This window comes from Malaclemys terrapin, chromosome 3 (assembly GCF_027887155.1).
Source record: "Malaclemys terrapin pileata isolate rMalTer1 chromosome 3, rMalTer1.hap1, whole genome shotgun sequence".
NCBI lineage: Eukaryota > Metazoa > Chordata > Testudines > Emydidae > Malaclemys > Malaclemys terrapin.
In genome coordinates, this window is record NC_071507.1 from 127,453,482 (window position 1) to 127,477,290 (window position 23,809).

The 23,809-nt window shown below is 39.0% G+C and overlaps 1 protein-coding gene across 2 annotated transcripts in view; it reads right to left on the reverse strand.

Annotated features, from left to right (window-relative positions):
- SOBP (sine oculis binding protein homolog) overlaps positions 1 to 19,601 on the reverse strand; it is a 135,299-nt gene extending 115,698 nt beyond the window's left edge. Inside the window, exons 1-3 of one of the 2 annotated variants that reach the window (XM_054022535.1) lie at positions 19,098 to 19,601; positions 9,279 to 9,417; positions 7,128 to 7,313 (exon numbers count right to left, since the gene is read on the reverse strand). In XM_054022535.1, the coding sequence (XP_053878510.1) occupies positions 7,128 to 7,313; positions 9,279 to 9,417; positions 19,098 to 19,193 (421 nt within the window). In that variant the 5' untranslated portion in view covers positions 19,194 to 19,601. The remainder of the gene's footprint in view (positions 1 to 7,127; positions 7,314 to 9,278; positions 9,418 to 19,097) is intronic. The other variant, XM_054022534.1, reaches the window with a different exon arrangement.
- Between the last annotated feature and the right edge of the window lie 4,208 nt (positions 19,602 to 23,809).

Genomic DNA, 23,809 nt, shown 5'->3' on the forward strand with positions numbered 1-23,809 from the left:
TTCAGGCCTGTTTCCTAGCCTTCCAGGCTCTATCCCACTCAAGCCTTTCAGTAGCAGTGCCTACCTTCCTTTTCTCTGTTTTCCTATTCTTTCTCTCCTCGATGCTCCACCTACAAGCCAGAGACTTGCCCTTTAAAGGAATTTGGAGCCTACCTACCTTTAATGAGCACAAGTAATCTCCTGCTGCATCCTATTAGCCCCTAGCTGGGAGAGAACCATGAATTTTATTTAATTCACTGGGGCACACAGTCAACCTTTTTACCCTTTTTCAAGACTATTTTTTGCAATGAAAGGGACAAAATCTTATTTTTTTAAAGAATGAAATCTTAGATTCTCTAGCATCTGAAGTGTTAAAATCAAACTTTATTAGCTGTACTGGGACCTGCCAGAATATGCATAATGGTTCATTCTGGAGTTCTCCAATCCTAAACCTCTAGCTTTCCATTGCAGACAATCAAATAAAACCAATTTGGATTTTCCAAACCAAGCAGCTTTTGAGATAAAATACTCCCTAGTCAGACTCCTCCAAAATAATTTTTCACACTCATATGTTTAAAATGTCTTGTCTGACTAACCTCAATTTAAAAAAAAAAAAAAAAAAAATCTGGAGGTTTTTCTAGGACATCCATCACCAAGCACTGATCTTGTGACTAGATGACATGCTTGACAAATTTCAGGTGTTGAAAGCAGCATTATAAAACAGTTATGAGAAGGCAATCAGAAAAATGGCTTGTAATGGAAAGCTTGTTAAAACTGTAGCTGTGGAATCACTACAGTGACTCTATAATGTTTCCTTTTGAAAGTCAATCTCTTGAAGTAGGCAAAATGGTAAAAAGATTGGTAAAATGGAGTATCCCAGTTCTTTTAAAAGTTGTTTTGGGAAACCACTGCTTCCCTCTATTTTCTATGCCTGAGTTACGAGGCATATTCTCATATATAGCTCAATCAGAGCTAAATGTATAACACAAATGTATACTGGCTTGTGGGCAGGATTTAAGCATGCAAGCACATAGGCACAGATTACAAGAGGAGTGTGGGAACTTCCTTCTTATTCATCACATGCTATTACAGTGCACGTGTGGACTTCACGATTTTCTTTCTGGCACAAAGAAAAAACACTCTGCTGACCAAAGAGAGCAAAAAGCATTGACAAGGTGCTGGAAGTCGAGAAGACTGGCAACTAGTGGCATCTTAAAACAACATAAAAACAACCTATTATCACTGTAAGCTAGATAATTGTATCTGAAAAAATGAATGTGGATAAATAACAAATAGACACATATAAAAGCTACATTAACGCTACTCATATCAGAGGGGTAGCCGTGTTAGTCTGAATCTGTAAAAAGCAACAGAGGGTCCTGTGGCACCTTTAAGACTAACAGAAGTATTGGGAGCATAAGCTTTCGTGGGTAAGAACCTCACTTCTTCAGATGCACCTGAAGAAGTGAGGTTCTTACCCACAAAAGCTTATGCTCCCAATACTTCTGTTAGTCTTAAAGGTGCCTGAAGAAGTGAGGTTCTTATCCACGAAAGCTTATGCTCCCAATACTTCTGTTAGTCTTAAAGGTGCCACAGGACCCTCTGTTGCTATTAACGCTACTGGACAGTACACATGTACCACATGGAAATGGTGAAAAAATTCAAGTGCGAACAGGATGCCTGTTCACCCTAAAGGAATATTAGTTCTGAAATACAAAGGAGGTGAAAACCAGCAATGGTAGCAGACAGGTACAACTGTCCAGTGTTGGCCCATGGACAAAATAGCCTAACAAACTCCATCAACACAGTCCTTCCAAATACACACACACAATTTTCAGAGACACTGAGTCATTTTGTAACCTTTTTCTATCAGCCTCAGGAGCCCAGAGAAGCCTTTGGTTAATTCCTTTCATTCATACAGAAAAGAAAACAGATTAATGGACTACAATAATTTCAAACAAAGAAAACAAGAGGAGATGACGTCAAGTAGTAAGCACAAGAAGAATCATGGTTGTGGAATTGTTAGAAAGTTAAACCTGCAATAGGAAAAATAGTAAAACATTGCTCAGATCAGTGTCAAATGAAATCAGAAGAGGGAATAAGAGTTGGAAAATAATGACCTGGGAGCCAGAGTATACTAACATTGAAACCACCTCAGTATATAAAATTAGGGCTAGTCCTGCAGCCGTTATTTAAGCAAAACTGCCATTGAGCTGTGCCTGAGTAAGGACGGAAGGATTGGGAATACAGTTATGGGACCATGGGGAATTTAAATAGGTAATCTTGAAGTTAATTTTTACAACCAAGTTTATAAACCCTGGATAGAAAGCATTTTAAAATTCATCCCATACTTCTAAATTCTTCCTATAGCATTTGAATCTTGATAATTTTTACAGCACACATTTCTAGAGAGTCCTTAGGGCTAGAACTAATGTCTACTTTTATGCATTGCAGGTACTCTGTTATAATAATAATGAGTCTGAGTTACCTAAGTGCACTTGTAACAAAATTGTAAACTTCCATTCAAATATCCAGCTCTGATTAAGGATATAGCTCATTTATTTCTATAAAATACCTATCTTAGTTATTCATCTTAGCATTCAAACATAACATTTCCTTCTTCCAAGTTTTCATGATTTTTTTTCAAATATACAGTTTTATAATCCGATTTAATGTCACTTCCAAAATCTAAACATGCTTACTTTACAGGACCCAGATATTAGAAATGCTTTTGTTTGGCCTCAGGAGACCTTATCTCCTTCACTCTGGTATTCTTTGGGCCACAATAATAGTAATAACAGTTTTGTAGGGTCAGACATTATACATCACACTTTTTTTTAAATGCCTTGATGGTTGCAAACCTTTCAGTGCAACAGCAGTCCTTATCATTTTGAAATTACCAAGTGAAGAAATGTGGTGCAGAGGAACAGAGCTGGCACTGTTCAAGGGCTTGGAGGATTTAAGATCCCTCCCAAAAAAATATAAACTATCGTGGGGGGTGGTGAATAGGAGATCATTTTATCCCTGTATTTTTGCCCTTTGGATGCTAGGTCAGCTCAGAAGCAGTCCTCCTTCCCTTTCATCGCTCCCCTTGACAACTGCTTCCCCACTCAGTGCAGCATAGCAGGGAGCCAGCTGTTGTTTGAGCAGAGTCAAAGCTACTTAAAATAACTGATTTATTCTGTAAAACAGAGGCATAGAGAAGAGGGTGGGGGAAGGAACGTTATTCCCTGCACCCCTGTGCATGCCCCAGGTACAATGGCAGTCCTTCTGCTCCCCTGCTGTTGCACCCCTTCCCGAAAGGGCCAAGCCTCTGCCCCCCTCCCTCATATAGCCAGCCCCACATGGACTGGTTGGCAGCACATACTGCACCCAATACAAGGGGTGGCACAGTGGCAACGTTCCCCTTTTCTTGTGGAGCAATTGTGCTTCCAAAAGCTCCCTTTGGGGTAGGGCATCTCCGCACCTCCATTTGGGCTATGATGCCAGGCAATAAGGATCCAATCCAACATCCACTGAAATCAATGGAAAGGTTCCTACAGAATTCAATGGGTTTGGGATTGAATCCAAACTGAGCACGTAATCTAACAGGAAATGTTGATGTTGCCAACATATACACACAACTAAAGTGATGGTTCTTTACTTGGCCAGAATTCCATATCTGAGAGCATGAGGAGCTGCAGTTGGAGAACTGTTGAAGGGCCCTACCCTTTAGATTGAGAGTCAAAGGAAGTTTTAGATGTACAAGGAATGCTGTAAATGACCATAAAAGTGACAGCAAAAAACACTTGAGGATGCAACTCTGGCACCTATAAGCTAAATTCTAGACTAAAGCAATGTCATAGTAATAGGACTTGGTTGTGTTTGCCTGTAGTGGAACAATTCAGGGTGAGACACAATTGGGATCTTCAAGCTGTTCAGAGTGGCCCACAGAAGAAGCATTGGGGGTTTAGTATTCCATCAGTCCTACAGAGGCACAGAGAGTTAATGCTCCCCACTGTGAGGACCTTGAGAGGGAGAGAGCCAAAGAGAACATCTGGTATGACTAGAGTACCTGAAACAGTGAAATCTCTACAAGTGAAGAGCTAGCGGGAAGGAAATGTGTTCTCTCCTGCATTTTGGGGCCAGACTCTGCAACCCCTACTCATGTGAATAATCCTATTAGCTGAAGGTGAGAAAATACTATTCAGTGTGTGACTAAAGACTGCAGAATACAGGTTAGTATGTTAGTACATTAAATACTAGCATCATGGTTCCAGTACAAATATTATTCTTTTTCTGTAATGTTGCTGGCTGCTATACCTTGTTCCTTGTTATTTTGACATCATTTGTTATGGTGTAGAAATAAATTCTCTTTTCCTTTTACATTGGTCTGTGGAACACAAGATTTTTCTAAGGCTAGGTAGAAGTAATTTTATTATTGGTATCATATTGTTTCAATATGCTGTACTTGGGACTAACTTGAAACATCATTCAGAAGCTGCAGCTGGCACAAAATGCAGCTACCCACCTGTTTGGGGACATTAGCCACAAGAAGCATATTGCACCACTTCTCTCAAAACTGCACTCACTTACTGTTTGCTTCCAGGTGCAATTTAAGTTCTTGATGTTGATCTACAAAGCCTGTATGATTTGGGTGCTGGCTGAGTCTGTTTCTTTTCTAACATGCTTCCCCAGCAGATCAGGTCAGTTGAGGTATTCTTGATAATAGTGTCTAGAATTAAATGTCTCGGGGAAGAGTATTCTCAGGGAAGGGCCATCAACTTGGGAATTTTCAGTGTTGTACATTCACACTTGTATCTGGGGTAAAATTTTAAAAGCATCTAGTATTTTATTAAGTTCATATTAAAAGTTGAACAGTTGAGAGGTGAGGTGAGTTTGGGCAGACTATTTAAAACTCTTTAGGTTTTCATTTGGTTTTCAAAAAAAAAAAATCATATTTATTGCACAGTGAACACTTGGGAGAAAGATAACTTTGTTACATATTCAATACTCCAGCCCCTTCAGATAGTGAAAGAGCTCATGATACACTTCTCCAAGACACCCAAAAGTTCTCAAACAGGAACATGACAGATCAGACTTGGCATCATAATATTTGTAAGGCAAAAAAGGTTTAAAAAAATTGAGAAAATACCTTAAAAAAACCCCTACCTTCAGATCTTATTTATACATCATAAAGTACCAAAAGCATGGTGGGAGGAACAATTTTAAAAAATACTTTGAAGGTCAGTTTTATTGGTGGACTCTGGAACACACTTGGTAAGTGGATGGGGGAAGAGCAGAAATAAATCTGCTTGGCCAGTATTTTCCTGTGTCCCCATTGCTATGGTTGAGGTTATTTGTTTTTCGACGGCATAGTCTATCTTTTCCTGCTTGATTGCTGTTATTTAAATTAATCAATTATGACAGCATGCACAATTCATGTCATAGCCCTGTGTTATAACAACATAATAGTGTTGCCACAAAATTCAGCATTATGACTTCAGTCTTGAATCAAATTGAAAGAGAAGATAGCCTGGGAAATACAAGCCCTTGATTAAATGTTCAGGGGCAGATTAACCCCATTTTAAGATTCAGCCCATATGGCTGAGATCTTTTGCTGTGCAAAGGCTGAAGGAGCGGGCCCAAATAGCTCTGGTAATTAGCAATAATTGTACAAAATATATGGAAAATTTTCGGCAAGAATAGAATTAATAATATGTTTGAAATTTTTTCAAAATATTAAAATACCCTCTAATACTAAAAATGAAATGGCAATAAAATAATTCAGGAGACCAACTGTCAGCTTCCTGTCAAATAAAATATTAACACAAAAATAGATATGTATTTTAAATTCAACTTTTGTAAATGTGTTGAAGTGTAGAGAAGGCCATTCCACACTTGGCCCCTGATCCTGCAAGCTGCTCTGCCCAGTGTCAGAGGGGCTCTGTATGGGTGCAGGAATCCATTGCATGACTGGGACCTTAATAATTAAATACATCACCATGTTCCTGAATTCTCTAATAAAGAAACAGTGATGTTCTTTGATACATATTTAGTACATTCTAGGTCCAGTTCTACCCCCAGTGACGTTAACCCAGTTCAACAACACTCCCAGTAACTTCAATGGAAGCAGGATTGAGCCTGCTGCTATATAAATTCATCAATTATTGCAGTGTGTTCAACAGTAAATAATAACAGCAATTATATACACTAGTGTAGCCATAACAGTTACTTTAGCAGATAATAGTAAACAGCATGCAGTATGGAATAAATAATTTCTCAAACTAACTCTGAGAAAATTCATGTTGGAAAAATTGCTCCAGATAAGAATTTCATGGAATTTTTAAAATATTTCAGTACAATCTCTAGGAATAGCATTTGCATCATATAAAATCCCCAAAGGACAATGGTCCAGAATTTCAATGAGAACTGAGACAGTCTTCTGGGATGAGCTTGTTAGTCTGATACAAGGACATGTGATATTAATTTGACTACTTGTTTGTTTAGTTGTATGCTTTGTGGACCTTATTTATAATCTAATCATCTTCCATCAATTTATGTAAAGACTTTTTTCACAGAAGAAAATCATTTGTTTAAAACAGATATTGTTGAATATCTAAGGATAGAACAAGAAGCAATGGGCTTAAACTGCAGCAAGGGAGGTTTAGATTGGATATTAGGAAAAAGTTCCTAACTGACAGGGTGCTTAAACACTGGAATAAATTGCCTAGGGAGGTTGTGGAATCTCCATCTCTGGAGATATTTAAGAGTAGGTTAGATAAATGTCTGTCAGGGATGGTCTAGACGGTATTTGGTCCTGCCATGAGGGCTGGGGACTGGACTCGATGATCTCTCGAGGTCCTTTCCAGTCCTAGAATCTATGAATCTATGAATTGCTGAGACAGTATAATTCAACTTCCAGAGTTTCACAAGCAATATAAATAGGTACAGAATTTTGCCTGCCATGATACTGACAAGAATTTTACAATAATACTAGCAAATAAAGTCACTCTGCTGCTTCCTACCTAAGGATCCTTATAAGTCTACTGTGACAGCCTTTCAAAAAAATTAAATTAAACCTTTTACAAATGAGCCGCAATCTAACAAGGTCAGAATAGCTATCTACGATAGTTATAATTCTTTAAAATGTTTGTTATGTGATTTACCTGCTGGTGGCTTTATGAAAGGTGGTGGAATTAATGGTACAATAATGGGTACATTCCCATGATCCTTTGACCCTGCTGGTGAGTCTGAAAGTCCATTTCCTGTGGCAAGCCCTGGATAGCTTGTGTTTATATTGTATGGTGAAATAACACTGTCCTCAAGTAATTTTGGTTTTGGCAAAGAATTTTCTGTAAAAGAAAAAGAACAAATCATACAGTATGGCAGAAGTGTGGCTTAGGTGCCCCTACATATTTTCACTAATCTGATGTAATATTTTTCTAAAACAAAAAGAGCAAACAATAAAAATGAAAATATTTTCTCCTTCAAAAGCCTCTACCACGTTCCAGCAAAATTTTAAAAACTGCATTAAACTTTGCTGTACTGTTTTAAAAAATCAGGCTCTCTTTCTTTTACATGGCCTGAGTATGCCCAATTTATTCAGTGACATCACACTCCACTGTCTTTGAAATCAATTATTTTCATGGCAGTGAATTGTGATGTCACACACTGGATTGTGGTGTCATCGGATGAATTATGCAAAAGGAGTAGACTGATTAAATAAGAGAACCTTTTATTCCACTCCAATAACTAGTAATAATGGAAAAGAAGATAAAGAAAATAACAAAAAAATTGAAATTTTAGAAAAATATTTGCTAAATTTTGTTATAATTGTAATTCTTTAATACAAAACCACATTTGAACTCTTATTTACAGGCATTTCTCTACTGTACTTTAACTCACTAAGGAACAGGATTTAATAAGATCCTAGAATAGCTCTTCCTCTTTTCACAACAAAAACAAAGTACTTTTCCCCTAAAGACTCTGTAAGCCAAAGATTTCTACCTGGCACAGGTATTCAGCATCTTTGTTTGTACTATAAAACATATGACTTGTATCATGTGTTTAAAATTATACATATGATCCTATCTATTTTACATGGTGAGCAAAATACTATAAAGACTTATTCTTAAACTGTGCCACAAATTTGATTCCTCATAGATTGTGGCTGTAGAGAATCCCATGTAAGGTTTGTTTATTAAAATGTAAGAAGAAAATAAAATACATTGGACATAGGAACAAGTTATTTTAAAGATGGCTTACACATATTATATTTTAAATGGAATACTACTGTATCAATAACATATACAACAAATGGCTGCAAACATTTAATGTCTGTACAATTAAATTCTTTTATCTTACCTCTACTTTTTCCACTTTTTATCTAGCACCCTCTCCTCCAGTATTGGGCTCTTTGTTGCCAGTATTCATATCAAGCCCCACTGAATACAATGCTGCTGCATGCCACCATAAAGAAACCCCAGAGACTGGTGGCCATATATGCAGCGGAATGTTGCAGTTCAACAGTGCAAAGCCTCTGTAATTTCCTCTCTTTTACCTCAGCTTTGAGAAATTCTTGTTGGATAAGTCAAGATCCAGCAATTTTCTACTTTTTTACTCTGAAGAAATGCTCTTCTTTTCACTGTGATTGCAATTCCCTATCCATCTGGTGTGGCTGAAGAGTCAAAAGGTAGCAACTGAACTGCTGAACAAAAAAACTGAATCCCATTGTTTAGATTTTGAACAAATTTATATACAGTACATGAAGGACCAGATATGCTGAACCCAAACAAGCTCCGCCCCTTAAGCCTTTCGAATGCACTTTCAGGAAATAATATATTAAAATAAAAAACATTATTAAGTTAACCTTTATAAATACTACTCATGGCTCTTCCATACATTCTGCACATTCTAGTTCAACATCTGACCTTATCAAAAGCCTCAGCCCAACAATTTTGTCAGAAGGAAGGTTCATTAGACCCAGACTGCTAAGAAAACATTTCCACATTTCCTTTAAAAAAAAAAAAAAAAACTTGTTGGCAGCTCCTTGGAATCTTGGGTGCATGAGTTTCAATTGGCTCAAAAAATGTTACTGTTGGAGATACATTAGTAAGGGCATATTAGCTGCTATGTTGTTAAATGTTGTACACTTGTATTCTATTGCTTTCTGCTTACTGGAAGGCACTGTCAGAGATGTATATTTAAATCAGCCACAGAATAAGCAACAAAACATGAATCCCAGTGCAAGCCATTTCTGGCAGGTTGCGATAGTTAATCCTTCTTTGCATGAACAAAGGAACATTAAATGTCATTACCTTTGAGAACAGAAATGTGCTGCCGGCTCTCCCCATCTGCAGAGTAGTTCCTGAATTCAATATCTTCTCCATCTTTCAATTCAACCTTATCATAACCATACCAGCCAAGGAGCTCATTCATAGTGTTTTCTGCAAAGTTCTGAAAGAGAAGAATTGCCTACTTATTTATGTAATCAATAATCATTTGGAACGAAGAGATGAATGCATAAATTGAATTCTATTTGCAGTGTACCATGAACTGCCAAGTTTGTTCCACCTCCTCCAGACTAATGTTCATTTTTCAAATCTAGTATATAATATGTAATGCATTTAAATCTCAGTGATACACATAATTATGACAGACCTTTATTTTATTGTAATTTAAAGAAAATAAGGAGAAAAGAGGATTGTTTATGATTTTTGCTCAGGAACTGGAAGTCACTTATGTTTTTAGAATATATTATTCACAAAAGTTTGTCTCATGCTATCATAAAATATTTAACATTTCAGCAGAAAAAACAAAGATTTTTTTCAGCAATCAATCTCACTATGCTACAGCCATTTCAACTGAAATAAATTACTGACCCTGGTACAATGCCTGAAGGTGGGTAAGCAGCAGATTGAATAAAATCACAATAAACATTTTTTTAAATTAAACTTCCCCTGAAATGTTGAAATCCCCAAAACAGCAGTATTATGCTAAGGCATCAGAACCAGAAAATGAAACTGACTAGAAACTGAAAGTGAAACTAAATAAACCAAGTTTGCTCAAAATGTAGCCTCTGAACTGATTGGGTCCATGGATCCTGCCCAGAAGTACAGCCTTGCAAATGCAGCCTTCCATTGGTTTCCTACACTGCAACTATGGAAACACAGCCCTGAAAGACCAACCTAACAGGATAGAATCCAGATGCCAGACTCGATCCTAACTTAAACCTCAATTAACTTCAGTAGCTCCAACCGTTGAGTATTGTAATTTCTAATCACTTGTCAGGGAATATGTAAATAAAGGCTGTAGGCATTTATTCTTTACTTTTAAAATGAAAATAAATCTATATACAAATTAGTTGCAGCCTTTAGGATCCAGCCAAGATGATAGTAATGGCCCACATTGTCACAAAGGTTAAGTAACTCTAGACAAATTGAACCAGCCTAGTTTCACTATCCAAGCTGAGTGAAGTGCAAAAAGTAAACAGTGACATGGTGAAAAGTAAATGTGATTTTAAAATTCTATTAATTTTAATAAAGCCAAAGACCTGATCCTATTTCTAGTGAAGTCAACTGTTCTTTTGCTATTAATTTCAATGGAAGTAGGATTTGGTCCTATGTTATTGGCAACATGAGTGAAAAATCTTTTTAAAATATTATTTTTTAAAGTCCCTTTGATTAAAAACAACTCAAAATTAATTCATCGTATTTATTTTGATTATATTTTAATATTAGTATTGTTGTAGCACCTAAAGACCAGGGCTCCATTGCGCTATGCGGTCCCTGCCTCAAAGAGCTTACAGTCAAAGTCTGGAAGCACCTGCTTGCTTTTTTCCATGCTGCCTCTCTTGGAAGGGGATCCCCGTAATTAGTCACAAAGCATCTCATTATCCTCCTTCAAATCTTTTCTTAAGATTCTATTTTTCCATGATGGCTGCAAAAAAAATTGACAATGACTAGACTGCAGGTGTGCTGATACTACTGTCTATCATGCTGACCAATATTGTCTCATTGTTTCCTTGTACTCCCTTGTCTGCTTGTATCCATCTGTTGTTTCTTAGACTCCCCAAAGAGCTTACAAACTATGTCTTTGTGTTCTGTTTGTAGAGCACTTACCACAATGGGGTCCTGGTCCGTGGTTCTAAGGGCTACAGTAATACAGATAAGTAATAACCATAATAATAAAGTTTAAGATGGTGCGAATGTGACAAACAAAGCACGAGGAAACAAAAAGAGAGTTATGAATAATCAGCAGTCACAGCACAGCAATTGCCTAATCATTATCAAGTGTTCTCTAGGCATTATGATATGGGTGGGTATTAAGGAGAAATGTAAAGGAGGATAATGTAGTGACCTTGTGGATTTTACAGGGCTTAGCATGCGGGACAGCCTGATGGTACTCTTCTGAAAATCTGACAAATGGACAATCAATGGTGAAGCAAATGTGGGGGTCTTATGTCTCTATAGCATAAAAGAAATGATAGTTAAGGTGAGAATAGACCATAATGGGCCTTAAAAATAAAGACAGGTAGTTTGTGCTTGATGCAATAGAGAAGGGGAAGTCAGTGGAGGGATGCAATGAGGTGGATAACATGGTCAAAGTGATGAGCCACAAAGATTATTTTTCCTGCAGCAGCAAGACGTAGGCACAGTTGGATGTGTGGGTCTAGAAAGAGGGCTGAGTCAAAGATGACACCTTGTTTATAGGCCTGAGTGATAGGGAGGAGGAAGCGGTGGTGTCTGAGTGACAGTGACTAAGAAAGGAGTAAGAGGGAAGGTTTTGGGGAAGAATTAAGAGCTCAGTTTTGTCCACATTAAGCCTGAGTTGTGTCCTCAGAGATACCTGCCCAACAGAAGACTGAAAAGTCAATATAGTAAAATCTGGGTTATGGTGAGTGCCAAACCTTTGAATACTTCTGGATGACTGGGCAACAAAATGGCAGATGAAATTCAATGTTGATCAATGCAATGTAATGCACTTTAGAAAACATAATCCCAAGTACACATACAAAATGCTGGGGTCTAAATTAGTTGTTACCACTCAAGAAAAAGATCTTGGAGTCATTGTGAATACTTCTCTGAAAACATCCATTTAATCATGTGTAGTGTTAGTGCAGTTCTGATCACCCCATCTCATGAAAGATATGTTAGAATTGAAAAAGGTTCAGGGAAGGTCGACAAAAATGATTAAGGGGAGACATTAATAAGGAGAGATTTAAAAGACTGGGACTTTTCAGCTTGGAAAAGAGATGACTAAGAGGAGATATGGTAGAAGTGTATAAAATTGTGACTAGTGTAGAGAAAGTGAATAAGGACGTGTTATTTACTTCTTCACACAACACAAGTACCAGGGATCACCCAATGAAACTATTAAGCTGCAGGTTTAAAACAAACAAAAGGAAGTATTCAAACAAAGCACAGACAACCTGTGGAATTCGTTGCCAGGAGATGTTAGGAAGGCCAAAACTATAACAGGGTTCAAAAAAGAACTAGATAAGTTCATGGAGGATAGATCCATCAATGGCTATTAGCCAAAATAGTTAGGGATGCAACCCCATGCTCTGGGTGTCCCTAGCCTTTGATTGCCAGAAGCTGATAGTGGATGACAGGGGATGGATCGCTCAAAGATTGCCTGTTCTGTTAATTCTCTCTAAAGCACCTGGCATTGGCTACTGTCAGAAGACAGGACACTGGGCTACATGGACCATTGGTCTGACCCAGTATGGCTGTTCTTATAAATTAAACTTAAATTAATGGAGATATCCTATCTCCTGGAACTGGAAGGGACCTTGAAAGGTCATCGAGTCCAGCCCCCTGCCTTCACTAGCAGGACCAAGTACCAATTTTGCCCCAGATCCCTAGGTGGCCCCCTCAAGGATTGAACTCACAACCCTGGGTTTAGCAGGCCAATGCTCAAACCACTGAGCACTGGAAAATCACAAAAATATGGGCCGGAGTACATAATGCATAGCTGTATCTTGTGGTGGTTTTCTGTGACCTGTAATGTTTAAATTATAATGCTTTGCACTCCTTTTTGTAGCACATTCATCTGAGGTTCTCAAAGAGATATTCTAAATATTATGGTGCCAGAATAAAGGCTGTGTAATCAGACTTTATCCCGATGCAGTATGGTGGGTAAGAGGGAGTGGAGATAAAATCCATCCTCCACTCAGGATGAGTCTCTGGCGATGCACCAATGGTTTCTACTTCAGTCTATGGGCCAAACAGTGGAAACAGAGCTTCTATCCCATTTGTGCAGGGTGATACGGCCACTGGATCCATATATAATAGATACAGGGGCCACGCTCCTAACCCATTCAATTGATAATCTCCACAGTGATCTATGTCAAAGCAGGACAGAGACCTACCTTCTGGTGTAGGGGGATGGGGAGCAGAGGCCCTTTGCTTGGCTGCTCTGCCAGCATGCCCAACTGTCTGGCCCCACTGGGAGGCTGGAGTGGTCTAGAGGACCTCATGCAGGTCCTCCACACCAGGATGTCATTCATTAATCAATTGGGTCCCTATTATGCAATATTAGCATGGACCCCAAAGACTATGTGGAGACCTATTGAACCCCACTGGAGTTCTGCACTGGTGCAGATCACTGTGCTAGCAGATTTGATTGCAAGACTGGGGCCTTACACTTCACAAAACCCCGCTGAGATAGGGAATCGTGATAATATTCATTTCACATATGGGTAAATTGAGGTACAAAGTGGCTGATTAATACCCGTGGTAATGCAATAAATCAGTGACAGAGCTGAGAGTAAGAACTCAGAACTCCTGACTCTATGTCCCTCCATACTCGGACCACTAGACAATGCTCATTTTTTTGTCATGGCCTAACCATATATCTATTATCCCAAGTAGTTGATAATCTCTTGAGCTGTATTTCCTAGTGCACTGAAAGAATCAATTAAATCCCACAGAATGGCTAAAGTGAAATCTCCTGGATTATGTTAGCTGACAATGTAGGTGTGCAGCTGTGTGCTATCACATCTGCTTAACTGCCATGGAATTTACTAAGATTTGCAACAGACTCATCTTTGCCAAAGAAATTGGCCTTAAAATGCTGTAGTATTCCAGAAGCCCTTGGTTATGTAATAACAATACCCTAAAGTCTTCAACTCCTAATATATATATCTTCTTTTTGCCCCCTGTGAGTCCAAAGCCACAAATTGCAATTCTGCAGTGATTTGACTGCATGTTCTAACGGGATCATTTCTTTATTCTTGTACCACACAGAAATACCCTCCTATCTTCCTCTTCGAAAAACTGTATCATTATGTTAGATTGTAATTTGAAGTGAATTTACTTCTCATTCATAGGAAGTGGGAAGAAGATTTTATGGATCTGAATGTCTGTGATTTCTTTTACGAGACTAACAATATGAGGCAACAGAAATCTTATCTCCATTAACATTGATTCCCTTTACAGGATTCATTTCATTGTAATCACATACCTAAGGTTTGACCTTACTTCACAGAGTACAGTTTTCCCAAATTTTTACTAATGGCTATATTTTAAAACGAAATGGTGTTTTTCCTTCAATTTTATCTCTATTTTCTCTCCTTCTCTATGAACCTTATTCACAGTGACTGTCCTGGCTTCATAGAGTGAGGCCTGGCAAAGACAGAGGCAGGAAACACAAAAGAGAATGAGTCTGTCAGACTAATTTTCTTCTAGGTTTTACTGTTGAATGTTTATTTCAGATTTTGGAGGAAGCAGAGTGGCTCCATTCCATTTCCTTGCATGAATGACCCACCAGATATACAGCACTGAGGATTCACCTCAAGTATATAAAGGAAATTAAAATGTGTGTATATTCACCACATGAACTTGATCACTTTTCTTCCAGTCCACATTTTCTCTGCTCATTTGCATTGCCACCATTTTGAATATTATGCTGTCAATAAGTAAATTTTCCTGACCTTTCTTTAATTTCCTTTTTTCTCACTCAGCCACCCCTTTATTAGTGTTGTAAGGTGGAATTTATCAACCTCATTTGTATAAACAGTTAATACACAGACCTGTTACTCCATTAAAGAGGATAGGTGCAGGTCTCTCATGCAGGTAATACAATTCACTCTGTAGATATCTCATAAATCTATTTCCATAAAAAACGGTATAGTAACAGTGCCCTGGAATAGTACAATTGATAAAGGCTATCTGATTTACTTTTACAAACACATTTTTTGCTTTTCAGGAGAGAAGGGAGGAGTTTCCCCTAGAACCTTTTCAAATGCAGTCAGCGCTGCAGTGTCTGTTACATTTTGATAGTGGTCCTTTTAAATACGGGGAATATTAGAACACTAAATTGAAGAATCTTTTGATGAGTTTACTGTTAAACTATAACAGATGTCTTAAGCTCTAGGCATCAGGAAGGAAGCCCAGTTTTAGGTACAAATTACTTATTGAGAATATTTATAGATGGTAAACCCCTAGGGCACATGGAGGCAGCTCTCTGAAATTATAACACAAATTAATCGCTAACTTTGCAATTGACAAAAAAATCTAAACATGTAGATAAATTGTCTTGTTTGTTTACCAGAGCTTCCAGCACAATCTGCTTGATGCAATCACATTAATTTATTCTTGCAAATTTAATAAAATATATTTCAAATCACCTTTTTCACATTCTTAAGTTTTCCTGCTACCCCCAGTAGTATAGCACATGAAAGTAAGTCTGGGTAGAGGGAATATATGGGGAGGGGAGGAAAGAATGAGGTATAGAGCTGTACCAAGGCTTTAGAGACTAATGTATTGATTAGGCTGTAACAATTAAACTAGTTTTTTAAAGTGTCAGATTGCCTTGATTACATTATATTCCTGAATAGAATACATGTTGTATTATTCATAATAATCACTGAAAAGTACCAAAGTGATAAATGACACTGACTTAGTTTCAGAATAACAATTTGTTGGCATATGAACACCCATCTCTGAAGATAAGTAGAAAGTATAATCTGGGGGGGGGGGGGGGGAAGAGAATATAAGAAAGAAGGACAGAAAAATAAATCAGGGAAAAGAGAGAAACTGTGAAGGTCACAGGGAAACAAAACACTTCTATCTGAATATTTTTTAATTGAAACGTAATATAGGGAAACTATGCAGAGTCATGTATTTTTTGCACACAATGTTGTATCAAATTTAAATTTGTTACAACCGTCATGTACATTGGGCTAGGGATAACAAAAATGTAACTTAGTAACTGGCATAATGAAACAGCAAGCAACACGAGTTTCCAATCAAATTAAAACTGAGCTGGAAGTAACATTACTGATGCAACCTATGAAAACGGAGCAGTTTGGGTTTAGTGATCACTCTTGAGTAAATATGTGACTATATCAAACAGCAAATCATGAAGGAAGTCTTTGTGATGAGGTAATTTTATTGCTCATTCATAGTGCCTTGCATTTGGTGAACTTAAAATAGACACTTGTACCAATGGCCTTTTTATTACCCGAAGAAAAAAATCACATATACACCAGTCCTTTTTCTTTCTGCTAGCAAAGGGAAGCAATTTGATCCAACGTGGGCTGAAACCTGAGTAGGTCACTGTACACCATGATAAAATTCCCTAATCCCTGAGCCAAATTTCCCTGAGGGGGCCCTCCTACTACTCCTTCACTTTCCAAGCTGACTTTTCCATTCCCTCTCTCGTCTTTTCCTCCCCTTCATCTCTTTCATTTCCCCTACCTTGAAGCCTTGATATCTGATCTGCTGCTGGTACTCAGGTTACAGTTTTTACAGCTTAGGCTGTCTATTGCTGTATACATTCCTTTCTTTCTGCTCTGCCGTGATTACTTACCAGAGCTTATTTTACACTGGTCCAGATGAAAGCAGTTCAGATGAAGGGAAACAGTCAGGCTGTTTGAACATTATAGATATGAACCTACAAAAGGGCACATTGTGCTCTCTATGACATTTTGTTGCACACATTTTATACCGTGTAACCAATATATGTTACTGTACTCTTCAGGTTTATGAAAAAAGAACCTAGAACAGATTTTTATTAAATGCAAAAATATATCAGGAAAGACAATGAACTCTCCCACAGTTCTTAACATTCTAAACAGCACAAATATGCAAACTTCTTAAGTTTTTTCTTTGATTATAGTTAGACGATTATAAGAACCAACTGCTCTTACTAAAAATGTGGTCTCCTAGCTCAATAGCATAATTTGCACTAGTAGGTGATCTGTGCTTTGTGAAAGCTACTGCCAACATTTACCTTACCCCAGCTCAGAAAAAAAAAAGAATCTGTTCTAAATTCCAATCATATCAACATATAACTTGTGATTTAATTATTAATACAGTTAAAATCCTGAGGTTTGTAACGTTAAACAGAAAACAATGATTACAAAAGCGAAACTCTACATCAAAGTTAATTCCAATCCTTAATACCAAAGCAATAGTTTAAAATTGTGTAATTTTTCTCCTTCACACAATGTTGTTTTTGTTTCTTCCTCACCATTTCAGACAAACATCTGTTATACTGTAGAAGAACAACTATCTCCCAAACCACTGAGTGTGCCTGCAGCCAAAATAAACAAAACAAACCCAGAGGATCCAGCACAGTCAGCCTTTATATCCAGCCAGGATAACATTTCACATGTTGTGATTAAAATTAACTAATTTGTAATTCTAGAACCTATGAAACTTAAAAACGGCACTCCATATATATCGCATTAAGTGGTGTTTTAAAATGTGATAGATTTGTGCAGCTCCCAAAACTATGTGATTATGAGGAGCAATTACTGTTACTATCCACAGTCTTTAGAAAGTCCCATCTGAAAATAGGAAGTGTCACAAATCTCTCAAAGAAACAATAACGCTCTCTGGGGGTGGAATCTAGAGTGGTTTGCCCTGGATATCAGTGGCAACTCTTTATTATCAGTTAGCCCTTATTTTGTTCATACCACTAATACTACCTTAGTCCACATTTCCAGGACACAGACAATATGGAAAAGAGAATGCCTACCTTAACCGGTAAAGAATATCTAGTCAAATTAGTAATGCAGTTTGAAGGGGGTGGGGGAGGAATTGTATCCAGCATTCCCCTTTAATACTGGGTGAAAATCAATGCTATATTATAAAAGGTCTTGTTAATAGGTATGTTTCTATATATATAGAATGACATCTATAATGACATTTTCACAGCAATATTCCAGTGACATTCTATTTTAGTATAAATTACCCATTTAAATTAAATAATGGTAGTTTTATCATTATATAACAATGAAAACAATTGTTTTAATTTATACTTGCATTTTAAAAAAGTAAGTTCAGCTGAAGTCCTGCAATACGTGCTAGTTGTGTATGACTCATGGGGAAAATACATCAGAGGTATAAAATAAATACAGGTCAGGGAATAGACATGGAAAATAAAGGCACAAAATAGGACAAGTCCAACCTAGAACTGCGACTTAATGCTAAAAGAAATCCTGAAATGTGTTTTTGTGCAATCGCTCCTATTCTAACAGCTGGAGGGACAGCCTCCAGCGCTACCTCTGGAAAACAGCTGGATTGGCACAGTTTCCTATCAGATAGGAATAGACTCCAAACAATAAATAGACTCCTATCAACAACAGCCCCTCGGACAGCTCTCTTTCAACAGCACCTATGCTGCTTTGATTAACTGTGAAGTGAGGCATGTAGAACATAGGAGGAGCAAGGAAGAAGGGGGGGGGGGGAGAGTCCCTGTCTCTAAGTCCAAAAATGATGTGCAGCTCAGACCATAACATTTCACTTTGACATTTTAATTACACGGTTGCAGCTGGCTACTGAAAAAGGAGAGAAAGCCAGTGTTGGAAAAGCCCTCCCTCCTCCCCTAACTTCACAGCTTTCCGGCTAACCTGCGAGGATTGTAATAGAAAATGCACCCAAGGAGCCTAAAATCCCAAGGAGGGAGAGTTTAAAAAAAAAAAAATCAAGCAATCAAAGGCGGTCAATGAGCTGGCTTTGCAGCCTGTGAATCCGGCTCTGTTTTCAGCCCAGGAGGCGGAGTTGAGACACATTCAGTGCATCCTACCAAAAAAATGACAAGAGATCCTTTCTTATTTCACTGCCCTGCCCGGTGGAGGAGGGGGGGCAGAGGCGGCGCCCCCCTTCCCCCTCACAGGCACATACCTTCATCTCCTCGTTGATTTCCCTTTTCACCGGGTGAGCCGGCTTCCTGCTTCTTTTATTTTCGGGAGGTCTCCCTTCTTTCTCCATTTCTGCCATTTTTTGTGTCTGGCTGGTGGAGATGAAATGGCTGCTGGTGTCGTGGGGGGGCTGGGAAGCAGAAGTGGGGAGGGCGGCGGGGCTGGGCGGGGGTCGCTGGCTCAGCGGTGGAAGCTGGCGTGAGGGAGTGTCGGAGGCGAGAGCGGCGCGGGGAGGGTCGGGGATGCAGGCGGGCTGGAGGGTGGGTGATGCCCTGTGGAGTCAGCCATCTTCCGCCGCTCCGGCTGCTGTCTGCATGGGCGAGCGAGGGAGAGCCTGGTGCGTGTGTTTGGGAGAGAGAGAGAGGGAGAGGGAGCGAGCGAGCGCGCCAGCCAGCCCCGCTCCTTCTGCGGAGCGGCTGGAGCCGAGGGGGTGGAAGGCGAGGGGGGTAGGACGGCCCCCGGCTCCGGGAGCGGGCGGGGCTTCCACGGCCACCGAATCCGCCGCGGCTCCGACTCAGGCGCTGGGGGCTTCTCTCGCGTCCCTGCTCATCAGCATCCCCCCGCCCCACGCGGACCCCCGCCCGCCCTGCGCTCGCACGCACACAGCCCGCCAGGGGAGGGGCAGGGGGCGCGCTCTGTCCCAGCCCATCCTCCCCCGCCGGGGGCCGGCGCGCTGGGGCTGCTGCGAGGGCTCCTCCGAGACCCCAGCTCGCCAGCCCGAGCCGTGCCTCCGCCGCCGGGTGAGAGAGGCGCAGCAGTGGGGTCAGGCTGGACATGGCCTGGGAGCGGTCGGGCTGGCTAGGCAGGCAGATGCTGTGTGTCCCCCCTCCCGGCTCCTGCCTGGGCCCCGGCTGGGCGATCGCAATCCGTGGGCAGAACAGCGCGGGAGGCCAGGCCGTGCAGCACACGCGAGCACACACGCTTCTCAGCCCCAGCATCTTCCCGGCCGGAGAAACGCCTCCTCGCTGCTGGGCTGCCTGTTACCCGACCCCTGTAGGAAGTGTCTCTCGCAAATCATCGTGTTCCTAAACCAGGCTCCACGATCCTGCCCTGCCTAGCACTGCCCCGCTGCAGAACAGTCGTCCGCCCCCCAGCCCTTTTAGGTGAACGTATGGCACTGGTCTGGTTTGAAAGCGGCTACAAGATTTCATTGAACGAGCTGCCATTCACTTTAATCTGATTCCCCCCCTTTCCTTCTTCCTCCTCCTCAACTTCCAAACCTGGGTATGTGCTCTGAGAAGCTGTCTCTGTCATGAAAAGGTTTGATTAACTCGGTTGGGGTTTTTTTTACTTTTTTATCTGTGCCTAGGAAATGAGAATGAATGGTTTGATAGGAGGTACTTGAGAAATGAGGTACTGAATTGCGGTACACACTGTGGGGGTTAAATTGATTCTTCTCGGGTTGTGCTTTCTTACTCCTTGGCAGTTCGTAATTACCTGATACAATATGATATGGGGGTGTCCATTGTTCCATAAGTCAAAATTGTAATTGTAAAGAATTTTTCATTATGACTGCGGTACAGCTTCAAATTACACATTTTTTTAAATATATTTGAAAGCTAAAATGTGTTCTGTATGTGTATGACTAGGCTCTCCATAAAAATCTCTGCTTAGCCTGTCAAAGCTAAGTTCGTTTTGTATGTTACAATGTCTAATTTACATTTTTTGTTTCTTAAGCTTAAATCACTGACATTTATGAATATAAAAAGTTGAGCAGAACTCTTTCTCCTTTGGTGACTAGAATAAGCCATGCTTACTCTGTTCAGATGGTGGAGTGGTTAGAGACATAGAGCCACTGTTGTTTATTTGTTTGCTCTGCAGTATTGAAAATATGAAGAATTTGAGATTTAAATACGTTTGGCTTGTTAGTTGAGGAGTAATCATCAAAAGGTGTCAACACAAAACATATGTCAGGCTGGAAAGTTGTAGAGTACATCTATGTAGTTGTACAGTCACCAGAACTGTTCAACAAAAAGATAACTTTAATTACAGCCTAAATGAATAATGAGTAAGCAGGGAAACAGATTTGATCATACAGTTTAGCAAAGTAGTAGAAACCTGCAAAGGCTCTTGTATAGACTTTCTTTGCATCAGTGTAGATGCAACAGTACATACAGTGCTGCACAAAAGCAAAGTATATACAGAATGGGCTCTATCCTGCATTTCAGTGGGAGTTTTAAATGCATAAGGAATGCAGGTTCTGGCCTTATGTGCACAAGTGCTAAAAAGTATTCAGATTTGTTTGTAATATTTGTAAATTTAATGAGTTTTTGCAAAATAATTTGTGTGAATTTGCAGAGATGTTCAGTACTTGGTATGTAACCTCAAATTCATTGTGATTTTGTTATAAAGGTGCTTTTTTACTCTAGTGGAAAAATATTAATGCCCTTCATTTTCTCCTTGTTCAAAACTCACTACAACTGAATCACTGTTGTTGAGCTCCTATCAAAAAGAAAAATCTTGAAGTATTGTTTCATGGGTTACAAATGAAATATAATGATGAAAATTTGCTCAAACATAATTTCATGTACAGCACCTGAACTTTTTGAAGCCTTTAGCTTTAATACATTGTCTCCCTCAGAAAACAATTGTGATTTGAATTGCCACCCGTTCAGTTATATGGACATACCCTGATGAAAAAGGTAAAGTGAATTCATGTATTAGAGAAAAGTACCAGTTTCTACTATGAGCTGACAAGGCAGTTTTAATGAAAAATATGTGGAAATGTTGGTTTAAAGAAGTTAAAAGAAACTTCTAAAAAAAACATGTACCAAAAGCGCTAGTTTTAGAGTGTTACATGAAATACACTATGACATATGCTTAAGTATTATTATATCTTTTAATATGTGTTTCTAGCTTAATAATAATATTTTCTTCTGAACATTTTCTATAATTATGGCAACAAGGTATTGTTTTTCTAATAATCAAAGCAGATAAATAATCTGACAATCCTGCACTCCTAACACAGGCAAAACTTCCATTCAAAGCAACAGGAATTTTGCAGAGTGCAACAACAGGCCAAAACAATGCAAATGGCCTCAAGCCATTAAATCAGGTAAGTGGACAGATATGACTAATTGCCTTTTAGGACCAAGCCAGTTAAATTTGTGAGTGGACAAATATGATTGATCGTCTCTCAGGGCCAAATTTGGCATTCCTTGCATATTCCTTCAGTGGGAATTTTGACTATGTCAGTTTTCCTTTCTAAGGACTGCAGGATTTGGCTATAAATCAGGCATCATTTTGAATCTAGTGCTGCTGAGTCTGAGTTCTGATCCTCAGAAGTCCTGCTTTTCAACAGTTGCCAATAAATCTATAACATCCTGATCATCCCAGAATATGTACTGTTTGTCTGTATATCTACTATTGACTTTAGATAGATACAGAAGTGCTGCCTCTATTTCTCTTTTGCAGTGACCATGGTTCGCCTCTTGGCATCTGTGAGAAGTCATACCTCATTGAAAACTGGTGTTTTCATTCCAGTGTTTATTATTGGAATATTATATTTCCTGTGATGACATAGGGCATGATGTCAATTCTTGCTTGCCTAGGAAAAGTTCAGGTTCAAATATTCCTGTATTTAAAATGTTCAAATTACACGTATGATTTATCATAAATTTTCAACTACTGAAGTAAGTTTTGGAACTAAGCTGAGTATGAATTGTTCTTCTTGTCATTTGAGAGACAGAAGCCAAGAAAAAGAGATAATTTCATGTTTTAATGGTGGCTCATCCACTTACTATGAAGAGTTAGAACATCAGAAATTGTGAAAGTGGCTCCTCTTTTGTTAATCTTACAATGGAATAGGACTGAACATCTCCAAAAAGTATATGAAAATAAATCTGCTGTTTGCCTTAGAGAGGCCATAACTAATTACATATATTTACTGAACGGTGACAGCACATATCTCTAGTGTGAAAATAACTCCATGATTTGAAAGGAATCCTCATCATTCTAATGGCTAAGCAGTGTTTGTTTGATACTCTGCATTTTAACACCCTATAAATGATGGCACGCTTTAGTTAACTTTAGTTGCTTGAGTTCAGTGGGACTGCTCATGCATGTAAAGTTATGCACATGTGTAAGTGTTTGCCTGATTAGTTCCTATAATTTTAAAAAGTACTTACGGACTAAGGGTGAAATCCTGACCCTACTGAAATCAATGGCAGTTTTGCCGTTGACTTATGTGGGGCTAGGGGCTTCGCCCAGAATTTCAGAGGGGCATTAATCAGCCTGTTAAGGCTCAGTCCTGCACCTACTGAGGTCACTAGTAAAACTTTTATTGACTTCAGTGGGAAGAGGATCTGGCCTTAAATTTTTCCTCAGTTTTACAGGCACAATCATTTGCACTTGCAAAAGACAAAATTTGTCTATACAAAGGGAACGTGCAAATGGGTTGTTTAAAAAAATTCCCCCCAAGTGTTTAATTTACATTTTTTCTGTTTGTATTTATTGAGAGTCACATATTTTTAAAGGGCATGTATCCATGCACTCTAGGTGCCCCTACATAATTTTAAAATACCTACATTAAAAGCCACACTTCAACGTAACTAAATATGTTATCCTACTTCAATTTAGAGGCAATTTAAGAGACATTTTCCTATCAGTGTAACTTAGGTAATTTCTCTTTGAAGGAAATAAATGGAAAAGCAGATTCTCCTGTTTAAACGTGGAAAAACAACATATTGTTTTTTT